Source organism: Centruroides sculpturatus, unplaced genomic scaffold, assembly GCF_000671375.1.
Source record: "Centruroides sculpturatus isolate CEXI.00-Female unplaced genomic scaffold, Cexi_2.0 scaffold258, whole genome shotgun sequence".
NCBI classification, from domain to species: Eukaryota; Metazoa; Arthropoda; class Arachnida; order Scorpiones; family Buthidae; genus Centruroides; species Centruroides sculpturatus.
The window spans coordinates 91,746-110,207 of NW_019384607.1; the positions used below are offsets into that span (position 1 = coordinate 91,746).

An 18,462-nucleotide genomic window follows, 5' to 3' on the forward strand; every position below is an offset into this window, starting at 1 on the left:
TGAATAGCCAGCATTACTTGGTATTTGAGAATATTTGTTCAAAGTATTTGGTATTTAGTTAAATACTAAATGCATGTATTTGATATTTGGGCTGAAGACTTTCTCAAAGCTGAACTATTCAGCTGAATAATCTCATTTTAGTTTGGGGAAAGAGAAAAAGGGAGGAAAAAATATATAAAATGCAAAATAGAAAGAAAATAGCATTTAAAATCTAAGGTATTTGAAAATATTGTTTTGTTTTGGAAAGGAATAAAAATATAGGAAGTAAGTGATTTTGTTGGTCACCATAAATATTTCATTTTGCTGAACATACTGTACATTTGTTAAATACACTTCTTTATGAAACTAATAAAAAATGATGGACTCAATGACTAGATTTAATTTTTTACTTTTATTACATAATAATATTTTTGAAAAATAAAAACATATATAATTGCTAGTATTGAATAGAAGATGCTACTCTTCACCTTATTCTGAGGCTTTTAGTATAAGTCTTCTGTTTCAGGCAGTTTCAAATAAATCAGCTGATATTTAGGCAGAGTATTTCAGAAAGGTAAGAGTATTTAGTGTTAGATAACAAACAGCCAAATTATTATGTATTTTGTATTATCCAAAAACCCTTATTTGGTCTATCCCAAAAAATTATAATTCTTATAATAAACAGAGATATAAATATAAAGCCTAAGTAAAGAAAAATTAGAAAATGGAAGTAAATACATATAAATGCAGTCAATTCTTTTAACTCAAAATTTGTTAAATTATAATATATTTCACTTAAAATATTGTTAGTGAAGAATGTGAAGAATTTTTGAAACGTGAGAAAAATTGAAAATTATGATAAATTTTATATGAAATTTGTTAAAATATTATTTAATTTTTCCTGTAATTTGTTTGATGGGTGATTTAATATTATTATTCTTTCTTTTTTCTTATTAAAGTCAAAAAATCATTTGTTGTCAATTGGCCTTGCCATTTTTGTTTGAGTTTTTGCATATTTTAAAGCTAGTTTTTTCATAATGTTTGCATATTTGTTTGATATTTCTTCACAGAAAATACAGTAGAGCCTCAATTATCCGACCCCCTATCAACCGACCCCTCGGTTAACCGACCATCCTAGTTGACAAATTTCAAATGTCCGCTATTGATGTGGCGCTACAATATTTGGCTATGTCTTGGCTACTTTAATATTATTTTTACGTGTTTTAGCTGGCAACACTGGATCGACCATGAAAGGGAGCCAGTATTTAAACGAGGCTTAACTTTCTAATTTTTAACGATACAATAGCGATGATTATTATTTTAAAAAATTTTTGTTAGGCCTAACATCGATGAAAATTCAACGCAAAGTAGGTTAATAGCGATATACTAATTACATGGGATATAATAATATACTACACTAATAATAGATTTTTTTCAAACTTTTTGGTTATCCACCCTTTCAATTATCCGACCAACCCCAGTCCCTAATTAGGTCGGATAATCGAGGCTCTACTGTACTCTCATGATCCTGCAAAATAGATAGGATTGTTAAATATAACTGTTATATCATCAAGTATAATTAGTTGCTATTTTAAATAATAGATGATAAAATGATTACTGTATTAAATTATTCTTTTCAAAATTAATGCAGTTTATATAGCTGTTTTCTCATTTTTTAAAGTTTTTCTTTATATTAATTGTATCATATTCTTATAAGCAATGTATCAAATAAAGATACAAATGCAATATGCAAAATTGGTTTTATTTTATTAGTTATTAAATTAATTAGCAATTGCTAAAACATGCAATCTATAATTTTCTTACATTATCTATCTAGCTACAATTTTTTTAAGTAATATAAACAAGTACTAATTATTAATATGTTGTATGTGTTACTTTATGATAATTGTAATTAATTATTGGTAATTCTTATTGAATCAGTTCTGAAGTTGACTAATTGTGGATAATGCCTACTTTTGTATTTTTTTTAAATTCAGTAGATCATTGATTATCCAAATCAATTGGGGACTGGGGTTCAGAAAATCAATTTTTCAGATAACTAATTATGTATGAAAAAATATCCCATGTTGAAATTTGTTCAAATCATGGCATATCCTTAAGTACCCTCTCGTGGTCGTGCCAGTGCTGCCAACTAAAACATGCACACCTACAAAAATAACATTGGAGTAGCCCAAGACATAGCCAAAGATTGCAGCACCACAGCACTAGTGGAAATTTAAATTTGCTGACTGGAAAGCTTTCAGTTAATTGACGTTTCGGTTGATCGACATTCAGATGATTGATGCTCTACTGTAATTTAAGTTTATTTTGAAGAAATTACATTATTGAAAATCCACTAACTTTTGTCATAAGGAATCAAATTTAACCTCACTTAAATTTTTCAATGGCTACTTTTTCATGTTCCCTATTCAAACCTTTCAATTTATATTTTTTTTTTAATGGAGGGAAAAATCAAATTTTCTTTATAAATTTTAATTTACCCATATTAACAAAATAAAGCTAAATTTTTTTTGAAATTTGATTATTAATTACTTAGTTTAAAATATATATCATATAATTTGGCCTAAAGCTAACTTGCCATCTATTTAGGCTGCCATCTAAAAGTTTGTAACAAGAACATCTAATTTAATTTTATGATATGATCTACCTCTCTTCTTTTAGGCCAAATTATTTAGCTTAGTCCAAACATAGTCTGACAAATATGTACATTTGTCTTCATTCACTTTTATATATTGGGAAGTTAAGTTTATTTTTTAAATTCGAGAGTATATATTTTTAAGATTCTGCTCAAAATTTTTGTTATATTTTTAGTTATCTATATCCTGATGGAAGGAATGTAAACCCAGATCTTAGCTGGGCAGTACAAGCGACACCAGAGGACCATATCAGAGTTACTCAGGAACAATATGAACTATATTGTGAAATGGGCTCAACTTTTCAGTTATGTAAAATATGTGCTGAAAATGATAAAGATATTCGAATTGAACCTTGTGGTCATCTTTTATGTACACCTTGTCTTACTTCGTGGCAGGTTGGTAAAGAGAAGTTACATCCTTAATTAAATATAATATAATAAAAAAATTAATTGTTTTATGGTTATAATTTCAAAATAGTTTGTATTTTAATGCAGTAATAATATGCAAAAGATTAATGAAAGATTTATAATATAACACATATCACTATTGTTATATTGTCATGGTTATATCTTATAATATTAATGTTTAATTTATATAAAACCTTGGTAAACAACAGAAAATTTTTAGATATATTTTCTATTGAGAAATACAGTGTCTTGTGTGTGTGTTTGAGTTTTATTAAATTTGTGCAATTATTAATGAAGATATTATTATAAAAACTCTAGTTCAAAGCAACAGCTAAATTAAAGTAAAATTATATTGCAGATAATATTTACTGTTTAGAATATCTTTTCTCATTTTTACTTAAATATATACACTGAAATTATAATTGAACTGAGAAAATTTTATATTAAAACACATCATGCTTGATATTTTTTATTTGTTATGTTATAAATCAATTATTTTAATAATTGACAAAGGAATTTTTCACAATTTAATACATGTATATCAACAACCAAAGTGTACTCAGCAGAAAATAATAACTTAACACCTGATCACTCACTGAGAGATTTATTAATAAAACAAACGTTTTCAATCCAATCAATGGATCATCCTCAGGCTATATGGAACATTTCAAAAAATAGAACGACAAGTTCAAAATATAAAATAAAAAATTAATAACTGTTAACATGTATGCTATTAATAGCCAACAAATGTTTGTAAATAATAAAATTAATACAAATGCTGCTAATACTAAAAATAAAATAAAAATAGTAAAAAATAACAAACAAATTGTGAATACTAAATATTACTGCCTCTAACTTAATAGACAAACTGTTAATACTAAGTACAGTAGAGCCTCGAAAACTCGGTCTAATGTGGACCGAAGGGTGGCCGAGTTTGTGAAAATGCTGGATTATCGGGAATGGGGTTAAAAAAAGTAAGTATGAGTGTTTCCTCAGAAAATACTGTACTGTATTTGTATGTATTGTTTACTTGAGAATACAACAGAGAACAAACTGCCCAAATATCCTTAAACAAAGGAAAAGTACGACCTTTATGAAGGCATAGAGCTTTTACTACATGAAAATGAAAATTAATGAATACACTGTGTACAGTAATTTACCTGATAAGACAGACTCCAGAAAAATACTTTGAGGCATAAAGCTGTCTATAATGAAAATTAATTAAGGATTTTTTTGCCTTGCGAGGGTGTGGCCGAGTTATCTGGAGTGCCGGGTTATCGAGTGCCGACTTTTCGAGGCTCTACTGTATTAATATTGCTTGCTTAACTATACGCAGCAAGAGCGGATAAAAGCAAGCAGATCGTTATAATGAAAAAACTTAGGTATGATAAAGTATTGGAGTAATACATCAGTAAAACAGGATGTATTAAGATAAATAGTAATATAGTTGAAGCAATTGATAGAAGAGTTAAAAAACTGGAGGGAACAAAACTGGCGAAGATCTTACCTTTTTTAGTAAAATGTAGGAACTCTGGACCAGGGACCCCTAGATTATTTGCCTTTGCTAAGACTCATAAAGAAGGCAAGAAAATAAGACCTATTGTGTAAAAACGAAAAGCACCCACATTTTTCCTTGAAAAACGATTACATGAGTATATCTTCTCCAAGATGGAAAGTAATGAATTGGTGGTCAAGGAACTACAAGGAGTTACCTTAGTGGATGAGGAAGTGGGGACTGTTTTAGATTACGAAAATTTGTTCCCTTCTATTAAGATTGAATCTTGTGTAGAAGCACTTTTGGAGTTCTTGAATAGAGTAAACCCTGCATTAGCACATCATAGGAATGAGTTGGTAGAGATTGTTAACCTGGTTTGCTGCGAATCATTCTTTGCTTTCGAAGGTCAAATGTATAAGCAATGTAGGGGGGGTCCCAATGGGAAGGCCAATTTCAGGGCTACTATGTGAGCTTGTTGTTAGTAGACTAGAGGTTAAAGTTCTGTGTAATTTCGAAAGCGATATTATATACTACAAAAGGTATGTTGATGATGTATTCATAATATGGAAAAACAATCGAGTAATTGCTAACTTTATGGATAGGATTAACGATAATGAGGAAGGCCTTAGCTTAAAACTAGAGCAAAAAAGCTCTGTTATGGTGCATTTTCTGGACATTAATATTATATTTAGAGAGGGACGTTTATCTACCAGGGTATTTATTAAACCAACGCATAGTCCACTATATATACCTGCAAGCTCCAATGATCCTTATAAACATAAATTAGCAGCATTTCGAGCATTAGTTAGGAGGACTTTTTTATACTGCGAAAGTATAACAGATAGGGATGCAGAAATAGAAAGAATCATGCAAGTAGCAGGGCTACAAGAGGAATGTTATAAAGGGGATTATCAATAAATTAGTAGTTGGTACAGATATAGTATCTGTTTGAGGTCCACCTACATACACGAAATTTACATACAACAAGCACTTAGGAAGCATTATGAAAGAAATCACAAATATAAAAGATACAAGGATGGTCTTAAAAAGAGCTCTGAATTTGTACAGAATACTTAGAAACAATAACGGGGTGGTTAAAAAAGATATGTCGGGTGTATATAAGATCCCATACGAGAATCAGATATTAGGAATAAATAAGGAATATGTTGGGGTTACTACTAGAAACCTAAGTGTAAGGATAAAAGAGCACAGATATGATATTAGAAAAGGTTCTAATGCCACAGTATTGGCTCAAATGGAAGGTTCAATAGTACGATGGGATGAAGCGGAAATCCTGAAACAGATATACTCTCCGACTTTGGCAAGAACGGCTGAAAAGTTAGAAATTTATAGAAGCAAACTTAAAGGAAATTTCATCAATGCAAGGGATGCAGAGGGACTTCCTTCCGCCTGGAAGTTTGCAATTAAAAACTTAAAATAAGAACAGGAACTTTAATAATATTTGTAGTAAAAACTCTGTATAGCTAAGTAGAAAAACTTAGTATAGTTAAGTAAGCAATATTAATATTTAGTATTAACAGTTTGTCTATTAAGTTAGAGGTAGTAATACTAATAATACTAAATAGTATTCACAATTTGTTTGTTATTTTTGACTATTTTTATTTTATTTTTAGTATTAGCAGCATTTGTATTAATTTTATTATTTACAAACATTTGTTGGCTATTAATAGCATATATGTTAACGGTTATTAATATTTATATTTTGTATTTTGAACTTGTCGTTCTATTTTTTGAAATGTTCCATATAGCCTGATGATCCATTGATTGGATTGAAAACATTTGTTTTATTAATAAATCTCTCAGTGAGTGATCAGGTGTTAAGTTACATTTATATCTTCACCATTTAAATTTTCTAGTTATATTTTAGATATTGAAATTGATCTAATTGGTTGGTAATTACAATTTATAATTTATATAAAGAGACATAATTCAATTGTAAAATGCTTTAAAAATAACAACAGGATTTTATATACTGAAGTTTGTTTTTGTATTCTTTCTGTAAGCAGGATTCAGAAGGTCAAGGATGTCCATTTTGCCGAGCTGAAATAAAAGGTACTGAACAAATTGTTGTTGATCCTTTTGATCCTAGTGGAAGAACAATCAGAAGAGATGATTCTCAAGGCTCAAATACTACTAATCTTGTTGATTTGGATGATGATGAAAACTTTGAGGTGATTCTTAAATTATAATTCTTTTACAATAGAGCATTATTATATTTCAAAACAGATTAATACAATCAATTAAAAATTAGAAGTGAATTTTTTTTATATATTATAAATTGAAAATAAAAATGTATTTATTTAATAAAATTATTATGGCATAGATTTATTTTAATTATATTGCATTTAGAATTAAAAATACTTGGGTCCAACAAAAAATTTCTTTCTATGTGAATATACAGTGCATTTATTAATAAGAAAACACCAGTAAATAAATTATGCTACTTATGGGTTAAGAGGACAACAGTCGGAAATAGCTTTTTTTCTGAATAATGCAATTTTTTTATTTGTCAAATTTAATACAATTGTTAAATTAAACAATAAATTATGATTTATAAAGATATAACAAACTCTCTCAAATTCTAATAATAAACCACTTGAATATGCAAATTGTTTTGTAGTGTATACAGCAAATATGGCAAATAGGTGATATCTATAATCATCCTAATTGACTTTTTTTTTCATTTTTACAACCTTATCAGTAAATTTTCTTCTTTTTAGATTTAAATTTACTAGCCTATTGTTATTTTGATATTTTCATTCAAAATCTCGACTTTGATCGCTATTTCCAACTGGCATTCTCTTAACCCATAAGTACCTAAATTATTTTTTTAAAGTATGAAAGCTTAATGAAATTTACAAAAAGTAATATATACATTCAGAAATGTACATATATGATATCTTATCAGAAAATTATCGGGATTGAAATTATGAAACTCATTCATTTATTCATTCTAGCCTGTGTCAATCTATTACAGAATGAAGACATATTCTAATTTCTTTCTATTCTTTTCTATTGAATTTTCTTCTGTATCATTTATTCCTATATTGAATTGTATTTAATGTAAGTTTAAAATCACTTAAAAATAATGTCTATTTATTTATTTCTGAATTATATTAAAAATTAGTATTGCTATAAATAGAATTTTTGAAAAGTAAATTAGCTTTTATTTCATCTATACACTTACGTGTGTGTGTGTGTGTGTGTGTGTGTGTGTGTGTGTGTGTGTGTGTGTGTGTGTGCAAACAAACATCTTGTGTGTATACATATATATATATATATATATATGTATACACGACTTATCTGCTAGTAAGATTATAAAGGTTAAGTGACAGTTAAAAACTTGAGTATGTTTTGTCTAGCTGTACTTTAATTGAAAGTGTATAATTTTATTTTTGAGAGAATTTAATAGTGATCAGATAAAACAATTTACTTTAAAAATTTTGAGTATGAAAAAAATATACTGATTATATTTAAATTTCTTAAGTAAGGGTTGAAGTTTTTTAAAAGTTGTAAGTACAAAAATAATAATTTCTTTTAGCATTACATATAAGTTAAAATAATACGAATATTTAATCTGTTTCTCATTGAGAATTTTTCTTTGTTTTTTAATGAAAGACAAGGTTTACTTCAAATAATGCTCTATTGTATTACATTTAAAATTAAGTAGTGAATTTAATAATGAAATTTGTATTGTAATTACAGATAAACCTATAGTTTTTTTAATACATATTCATATACCTTCATGTGCCTTACAGGTAAGCAGAAAAGCAGTAAAATGACATAATGCTCTTTATTGAACCATCTTGTGACAAGAAATAGATGGGAGGGAACTTCAAGACACTGGATTATGTGGCATGAAATATGAAATATATATAATTCAGATTTTATTAATCAAAACATAATCAGTGTTTGGAACATGAAAAATTACAGATTGAAACATATTGTATATTAAAACTGAAATAAGACAGTTCAGTTATTATAATCACTAAATTATATTTTTTGGAATAAAAAAAGTGAACATTAAATTCATATGCACAACATATAAAAATCTTTATAAAGCTAAATATACTTTTTAGTTTTTAAAGATTCTTTTGATTAATAATTCAATTATACATCATTATACTCCTTTTCAGTATAATATTGACAATAATTAATTGTATTGTTATAACCATACTATAAATTATTTTGTGAAAGCAACAAAAATATAATTTTTTCTTATTATTTAATGAAAATTTAATCATTTGAACTTTTCAGTTAATATTTATATAAATTTCTAATATTATAATTCAGTCTGATATAAATAAGTTTTGTCATGTTTAAAATTTTTTAAAAATTCAGAATTTTTCTATTTGCATTATTTTATTGTCTGTTATTAGGAGAAGAATTTTATATTTGAACATAGCTAATTTAATCAGAATTTTTGATGCCCAAAAATATTTGTTTTGTAAGAAGTAAAGGGTTTTACCATAGTAGCTGTTTAATTGTTGTCAAGAAAAATAATTGTACAATTTAATGTTGCATTGATGTTTTTGGTAAAAATTTATTTTTTTACATAAAACTGTAAAAAATACTTTTATATTAAAATCATAATTTTATTCACAAATAGTATCATCAAAAGAAAAAAATACTTTCTGATGATAGTGTTTTTAAATATTTCTTTTGTTTTAAATCTACATAAGAAAAATAAAGTATATTTTTAATAAATTTTTAATTGGATTTTTTTTTAATTCTTAGCTATCTTGATAGTGAAATAATAGAATTCCTATCAAATTGTTCTTATCTTTGATACAATGTCAGTAATAATTTAACTTTTCATAAAATTTCAGATAACTTTATAATTTTATGGAGAGTCAATAAATTTATGAATCAATACCAATAATAATTCAATATTAATTTTGAAAAATTATATAATTTATTAAAATGGTTATCTGATCTTTACTTTCTGTATTATTCATTCAAAAATACTTAAACTGAAAANTAAAAATGTTTACATTAAAAAGCTTTCTTCTATATTTTTCTTAAAATGTTGTTAATATATTGTATTCTATGTTTGATTTGATTTCAAATTACTTAAGTTCAATTTAATTATTACATATATTCTTTCAAAAATAATAGATTATAGTAATAAATATAACAGTTATACTGTGCCTTTTTTTTAATTTTCACTTTTGGAGTAATAATAATCAAATTGTTGAACATAAACTGCATTAAATATATATTTTGAAGAGGATGAGATTGGAACAATCTTAGGGATGAACTGATGTTTACAAAAAGTTTTACTGAATTGGCTTTAGATTGCAATGGATAACATGGTGAATTTCTCAATAGGATAAATTGCTATGAGGTAGGCCTAGTTTTATTTATGAGTGTAAAATTATGGTAAATTACATACTTCAGTATTAAATGTTTAAATTATAGCTATTCTATGTAAATTTTAAAACTTACTATATAATTGACTACTTGGAAATTATGTTTAAACTTTACTATATCAGTAAATCTTAAGACAATATTTATTTAAGAGAACATAAAATTGAAATTTATTTATTAGCATATTTTGGAATTAGACCAGTTGCTGAGAGAACATAGATCAACTTATCTGATATTTTAAGTTTATAGGATCTAAATAAAAAAATAAATAAATCTTAAAAGAATATTATACATGTATCTGTTTTTTGTTTTTAAATTAAAACTTTTAAAAAATATAATTTTAAGTTTATAATCTGTGGTATCATACCATACATACTTTTAGTCACTCAACCACAAGTTTTAAATCTTTGGTTTTGTTTGTTATGTACTGCATTTCTAATTAGGTTTATCATCAATTGGTTTCATTTATTCACTAATTTATTAATTTTCAATTGTTTCAAAATTCTTGGATTTTTTTTTTATTTTTACTAAATTCATTTTTATAAAAAAAAAACTTTTTATGGTAAAGATTTTTAAAGTTTAGATCTGCAATGTTGTAGACACATACTGCAGATTATCAGTTAAGTATTTAAAAATCAAATAATTTATATAGTTTCATCAGGAATAAATGCATTTGAAGAGTAACTCTTGAAGAGTAGATAGACTAAAGGAAAAAAATAATGCTGTATGATAGTTTGTTTCATATTATATTCTAGTCTACATAAATGTAATTTTAGTTCACTTATAACATTGTAAATTGTCTAAAAATGTTTACATTAAAAAGCTTTCTTCTATATTTTTCTTTTCATTTTTTACTTTATGAATATTTTTATTTAACATAAATATTCTTCATTTTATGTAAAACTAATTAAATTTAAAATAGCATAAAGTTTGGCTTTATTTTAGAGGTTTTACAACTACACTTTTTATTTGAATTTAAGATGTATTATTCTTTAAGAAAATGACCTGAATTTGAAGAATCAATTTTATTATTATATTTATATCTAGTAAAGATGATATCTTTGATTCTTCTAATTTATATTTAAATTTTTATTTCACAGTAAGAATCACATCTGTAGATATGAGATTATACATTCTATTTTTTCATCTTAGTAATGCATCTTATTAATTTTTTTGAAGTTAATATAGGTATTATTGAAAATTGTAATTCATTCTAACTTAAATTATTTAATATTTAATAATCAAAGAATATTTTTTTATAATTAAATAAATTTATATTTGGAAACTTGAATGATGTCTGATGTTAAATATATATTCAAAAATTAATCTTTTAGAATATGATAATTTTAAAAATAATATGGTTTGTGAAAATTTGTATTCTTTTAAAAAGGATATCTAAATACTTTAGTAGAAATAACAGAGACTTATCACACTGCTACTGGTAACCTCAAAATGACACTTCTATCATCAGAATGTAACTATATTACTGGTATGCATTTCAATACACAAGACTCTCATCAGCCATACATAAAAATATATAGATACCTGTTGTAGAACAAATTTGTAGAGAAATTGACATTAATTACAATCTATGATTTAACAATATTTTCAGTGCAATCTTTCAACAATTCTATGTGTATTAAGTTTAGTGTGTGTGTGTTAATTATGTTAAATACACATGCATATGTGCTTGCATACACTTTTTATTCAGTTTTGTATATTCTATTATCAGTTTCAGTTATTTATTTCTGCAATTTCAAGCATTTTCTTATCTATTATATTTCACTTCAGAGCTTTTTTTTATTATTAAAACTAGCTCAGATGTAATTTTGCAAAAATTTTGTTGGCTTCATCTCATAATTTGTTTGAACTGTGATTCTAGATTAATCTTTAAAATAAATTTTTTGTCCTCTAAGCTTATAATAATTATGTTTTATAATTATTTTTGTTGATTAATCATTATTACAAATTTATGACAACACTTTATAAAAAAAAACAATGATTTTACAAAAAAATTATTGATTTAATTTTGATACAAAAACCTTTCCATTATATTATTATTGTTTCATTAAAAAAAATTTTTTTTAAGTTAGCTTCTGAAAAAGTAAAGGCAAGTTGATCATTTGCATGAAATGGTGAGTTCCTTTCATAATAGTTAATTGACACTTATACTAATAAACACACCTGATTTAATTGTAAAAGACTAAAGAATGCCTTGAAGAAGACATTGTAAAAGCCTGAAGATGGCCTATCCAAATAGGCTGAAAACATTCGGAACGTTTGGCAAATATAAATCGTGTTTATTATCAGGTCAGTCCATAAGTTCGTGCGCATTTTTTATCTACAAAAAAGCAACAAAAAATTTTAATTAAATCTTATTTCAATCTATAATGTATTCACCATTATTTTGTACAATTTCTTGCCATGTTGATGGTAGCTTTTTAATCCCGTCTTCGTAAAATGATTTCGGTTTTGAATCAAAATATTCAGAAATAGCCTTTTTTACATTGTTCTCATCATCAAAAGTTTTTCCTTTTAAAAAATTCTGCAAACTCCGAAAAAGATGATAATCACTGAGAACAATATCTGGCAAATATGGTGGATGAGGTAAAATTTCCCAGTTGAAGCTTTTGAGTTGAGCAGTTGATGTAGTTGTCAGTTAACTATTGACAGTTCATGTGGTATCCATTTTCCTAGCTTTGAAACTTTTCTGATTTGTTGTAGATGTCTATGAACAGTTCCATGGGATGAATTTAAATGTTCCGCAATTTCATCAACTGTTAAAGATGGTTCTGCTTCAACTAGTGCAGAGAGAGCATCATCATCAAAGTCAACAGGTCTTCCAGTACGAGCCTTATCCTCCACACTAAAATCATTATTTCTAAATCTTTCAAACCACTTCTGCGCAGTCCTTACACTAATTACAGTTTGATTATGAACAGTATTTAATTTTTTGGCTGCATTTGTAGCATTCTCATCACTTAAAAATAAAAAGTATAAAACATGTCTCTTATATTCATCTGTTACTTCCATTTTAACGAAAATAAACAACTGAAATGTTCCCAATTCTGAACAGTATTATATGAATGAGATCCAATTTAACACTTCAGTGTAAAAAGTATCACATTAGACTGGCATTTTTAACAGCAAAACAAGATTTTTCTCAAGATCATAAAATACGCAGGAACTTATGGACTGACCTGATAGTATAAGTAACTAATATTGCTAGAAGAAGATAGATAGAGTATCTCAAATGTCAGTTAACTCTCATAAATAATAATTAAACCAAATATATATTAATAACATTATATATGATTAAATATAAATTGTATTCTATTCAATTATACTTTAAAATGTCAGCTTTTCTAAAAACTCTGATTTTCAAATTAAACCTAATTTATATACTGTTTTAATTCAAACGAGACATGTTATAAGCATTGCATAATACATTACTCTATAATACTAGAAATTAGGAAATATCTAGAATATTTTATTCTGCAATGCTTATAAACTTTAAAATATAAATGATTAAAATTTTGTATCTATTGCAGTTCCACTATTAAGGAACTTTTTTCTGAACAGTTTTGGATTTTTGTGTGAATATGTCATTTTTTTTTTCTATATTTGAAATATGTGCTATATCATGAGATGTGAAACTTAAAAATGAGAAACAATTCATATAATTATATTTTTATGATGCACTTGGTCTTTTCTATTGAATAAAGATAAAGTATCAAACAATCTTTAAGTTCTGTGTTTACATTGCATGGAATAGAATTGAACTGATACAAGAGAACCTGCAATAATAATCATCAAACACTCAAGACTAAAACAATAAAATAGATACTGCAAACTAAACAATCTGCTACTACTGTAAAAGTAGATAAGAAAAAGATAGAAGCAAAGATTGTAATTGTAATGGCATTGTATAAAAAAAAATGATGATAATAAAGAAAATGTGATATCAATCTTAGGATGTTACAGAAAATAAAATTCTAAAAATCCTATAAGACATTTGTTTGTTAAATAGATGTAAAATAATAGGTACATTTCTTAGGAAATTTTGAAATAGAAAATTTAAAATTATTGCAATAACAAATAAGAATTTTGTTTGAATAAGTTAAAATATAACACAGTTTTTCTATTAATTTTTAATTTTTAGTGACTAAAATATGACTACAATAAGAAAAATTTACTAAAATCAAAATTATTTCTTGAAACATTTCAATTATTTTAATAAAAGTAATACTCATTTTTTCTTTTTAAATACTCAACTTCTTTAATGCAGTCTTGTGAATATTATGCAAAAATTATTGAGATATGTTAAAGTTGTTTGATATTTGAGCTGTAGATTTGTTTTTAGACTTTGAATAAATTCATTTGAAACCTAATTAAAAACAATGGCTAGTAAAAGCAAGCTAAAAATGTTTGCATATTAAGAGTTTCCACTGAGTTAGTGTGTTTGTTGTTATTTTAAACCAAATTAAGTTGAGACAATCATTTAAAAAGTTCTGAATATATGCAATTATTTTCTACATAACAAGTGGGATTATATTCTAGCATCAGAAAGTTGTTTGGGAGGAGAAATTTTAAAATGCTGTCATTTGTGGGATGGAATTTCTCCTCCCAGTCAACTTTTGGACAGGACTTTTCTAATTCATTGGATCTTATATAATTAGACAGTGTTTTTAAGTTGTTTCATTTATTTATTTTTAATTTAATATTTGTGTTTTATAAATCACATTGTAGTTTACTTTAATAGTTTTATATGACAATTTAAATAAATTAGTTTAGAAATTTTGAAATGTAACTTATATGAAAAATATAGACTTTATTATTTGAGGACTGGCAAAGTTAAATGATCTAAGTGCCAAAAAGTTTTTTGGGGAGAAAGGAAAAAAATTGTTTGTCTTTGTAAATAGAGAAAATATTTTTCTATAAGCATGAAGCTCTTCAGAAACAAAACAGTTAGAAATGATTTAAGTCCACATAGTACAAAATGCAAAAATATTTAAGTCCATGGTCATTATTCACTTAAAATGACATTGAAAAGTCTCTCTTCTCTTCATCTATAAATTCCACCATAGCACAAATACAGTTGAACATGTCTATTTCAAACATGTTTATCTCAAAATTTATTTTTTCCTTGCATTTTCATTCTAAATTCAATATATTTTCCATGTTTATCTCAAATAATTTTCTCCCAAAACTTCTATACAGAGTTTATCAAATTATGGACTGAAGTGTCATTTACAATTTCAAAGCTCAGTGACTACATTTTGATAGCATAAATTGCAGTTGAGAAACACCTCTTGCAATACAGTACATAGTTACAATTAATGCTATTTTTTCTGATTTATATATATAGTATTTGCTATTGTATTAATAAATACTATATCTCCAAGCAAACCTATTACTGTTTACAGTGTAGATAACTCTGTATTTCAACCTGTGTCTCAAATTTTTTTCTCGTCCTCAAGAGATTTTAGATACAGGTTCAACTTTCTTTTTCTTCTTGTCACAGTACACAGATTCCAAATAAAAAAGAATCCAATAGTAACCCAACAACTGTATCAGGCAACTTTTAGCTGTTCAGAACTACAGCAGGCTATAATTGTGGTTAAAGTGTAATGATTTTTTTAGTAAACATTTTCAAGATATGATTATACTTATAATACAAAACGCTTTTCAAAATCTTACAACTACTGTAATTGTGGTCAGGTACATGGATCATATATGGAGAGAGCCTCTGGACATATCATGAGCCCCATCTGTTAATGCTTATTAAAATGAAAATGAAAAGCATTTTTCACTTGATTCATAGTACTGAACTGACCTTGACACACAGATCACTTTTGTGCAAAAAGGCTTTATTTGTATATTTTGACATTAGATCATTTAGCTTATCCACTCTACATATAATGACGACAGTATAGTTTACTGAAAATTATAAAATTTTACTTGAAAATATCTTCTTAGGATTCCAATTAATGTCAAGACAATATTCCTTGCATTAAAATTTTAAAAATGAAAATAGACATCAAGCTATATAAATACCATGAACACCATGACACCAGAACTTCATTTTTAAATAATCTTCACTCTATTTTATTTTTAAGATGCAATAGCAAAATTTGTGGATAACACAAAAATTTTATTCTAAACTATCAATATACTAGAATTTATCAATAACAATATCAAAGAGATAGCTATATTTGAAGGAATAATACTAATGTGAGGAATATTACTCATCTCATCGTTGTATTAGAAAAAAATATATAACTATACAATAATTTAAAAAAAAGAAGAAAAAAAATTAGTTTAGTTAAAATAATTTTAATATGAATATTTTTCCATTTTATATTTGAAAAACATGATATAAGAAAACATAACACATGATTTCTTTTCTAGAGTTAACTTGTTCTTGATAAAAATTGCCTACTATGATTTTAAGGAATTACATTTTAAAAGCAACTCTCCAGTTTTTTAAGTGCCTTTTGTTTTTGTCAAGTTATCATAACATTTTATATCATATTTATTTGATTTCTTTAAAAATGATTTAATAAATCATTTTATTTTTGCTAGATATTTATCTACATAATTGATTAAACATACATTTTACTCACTTTGATAATTTATTTTTCTAGTCAAATAGAAATGATTGTAGACATTCTAATATTTTCTCTCAATGTGCCTTTTGGAAAGATTTTTGCATATTTTTAAAATTATAATAGCTGAAAGCTTTCCAAAGAATTTTCCATTTTAAAATATTAAGAATATCTCTTTCATGCATCTTTTATACATTTTTATGTTCAGATAAATTTATTGTGGATTCATTCATTTTTTATTTTGTGTATGTAAATAATTACAATATATGACTTTCAATGTTTGGAATATATTTGGTGCTTTCAAAAAATAATTTTTCATTTATAGTATTTTTTGAACATATGTAAAATATGATAATTCTATATAAAAGTAAATATCTTTGTTCATTAATTAATATTTTCTATTTTAATTAAATAAATTCATTACATATGTCTTCCCAAACTTTAAGTTTTATATGCATGTATTGTAAAAACAGTTTTGAATGACTTAAGATTTTAATTTATCAATTATGTTTCTCAAGTTTGTATTTTAAACATAAGTCATGATTGTAAAATTACATTTTTTTTTTAAATAGTGTCATTCATAATTATATTGTGCATCTCTATATATTTTTGATGAAAAAATATAACAACTTTACTCTATCAATATCAATACAAAGTAATGTTTGTGACATTTAATTTACTTTTTAATGATACAAACTTTGCAGATCTTAATGTAGTATAGTTTTCCTCAAAATTGATATTATAGTACAATCTTACTTATAAATAAATCAAATGCTATATGTTGTAAGAAAATATAGTGAGGTATTATTCTGATAACTAACTGAAATTCAAATGTACTTTTACATAAATCGTAAAGATTATGTAAAAATGCAATCAGTTCAGTTCCTTGTATTCTGTATTAGTAATTTTAATCATTGTAATAAACTGTGTTCATTATTTAAATGAGCAATTATTTATCATAGTTAAATTGTAAATATGTATTTTTTTGTTTTATTTTTCAAAAGCAGGTACATACAAAAGTGATATGTATATACATTGTAATTTGATTTAAAAAACCTGCTTACATTCATGAGTGGAAATACTGTTTTGTTGATTCAGAATTATTCTGATGTATATTTCTGTATTTTATTTAGTAACTAAGTTTTTGTATTTTAATTTGATTGTTTTTGATTTATATGTTGTTTACCTATTGTTTGCACTATTTGATGTTAAAAATTCTTTGCTTCAAAAATGTATTTAATATTCCATAAAAGTCAAAGCAACATTAAATGTTGTTTGTTTTGTTTTATAATTTACTGCATATTGCATGCATGAAATAATGTACTTCTTCAATTTGGAAATAAATTTGGTTTTAGTAATAGCTTCTTTGCCTGAATGCTTTGCATGTTTAATTCATTTTCAACGCATGCCTTTTTTAAAATTAAAAATTAAGCTTTTATTATTTTTGTCATATTATNTTTAAAAATATATAAATTATAATCTTCAGACAATATACAAAGATACAAAATCAGATTCTGGAATTTTATTAAATGTGAATATGAATTATCTTACATTTATTACCATTTAAAATTTTGTGGGACAAATTAATAATTTATATCAGCTAAAAATAAAAGAAAAAAATCTTAATATTATCAAACTATTTTATATATATATATAACACTGCTTATGCTAATTAAACTTTAACATATTTAATTTTTTGGTACATAATCAGTTTTTATGCATTATGTTGTATAGGATTACTTTCAGATATAAACAAGATTCCGTTTTATTGCAAATTAGTTTGTTTTGATTCTGATATTTTCAATAGGGAACTATATTTACTTCATATGTTTAGTTTTATTTCTACTTTTACTATCTGCAATCTTTTGAGAATGTAAAGTTACTGGTATATAAATACACATTTAATCATTCTATCAATGTTATTT

The 18,462-nt window shown here is 25.3% G+C and overlaps 1 protein-coding gene across 4 annotated transcripts in view; it reads left to right on the top strand.

The window, feature by feature from the left end:
- Positions 1-18,462, top strand: part of LOC111625166 (E3 ubiquitin-protein ligase CBL-like) — a 179,498-nt gene that overhangs the window by 73,837 nt on the left and 87,199 nt on the right. For 2 of the 4 annotated variants that reach the window (XM_023368218.1, XM_023368216.1), the window contains exons 5-6: positions 2,812-3,031; positions 6,563-6,730. In XM_023368218.1, coding sequence (XP_023223986.1) covers positions 2,812-3,031; positions 6,563-6,730 — 388 coding nt within the window. Of the gene's footprint in view, positions 1-2,811; positions 3,032-6,562; positions 6,731-8,317; positions 8,638-18,462 lie in introns of those variants that run through there. The other 2 variants (XM_023368219.1, XM_023368217.1) reach the window with 2 other exon arrangements.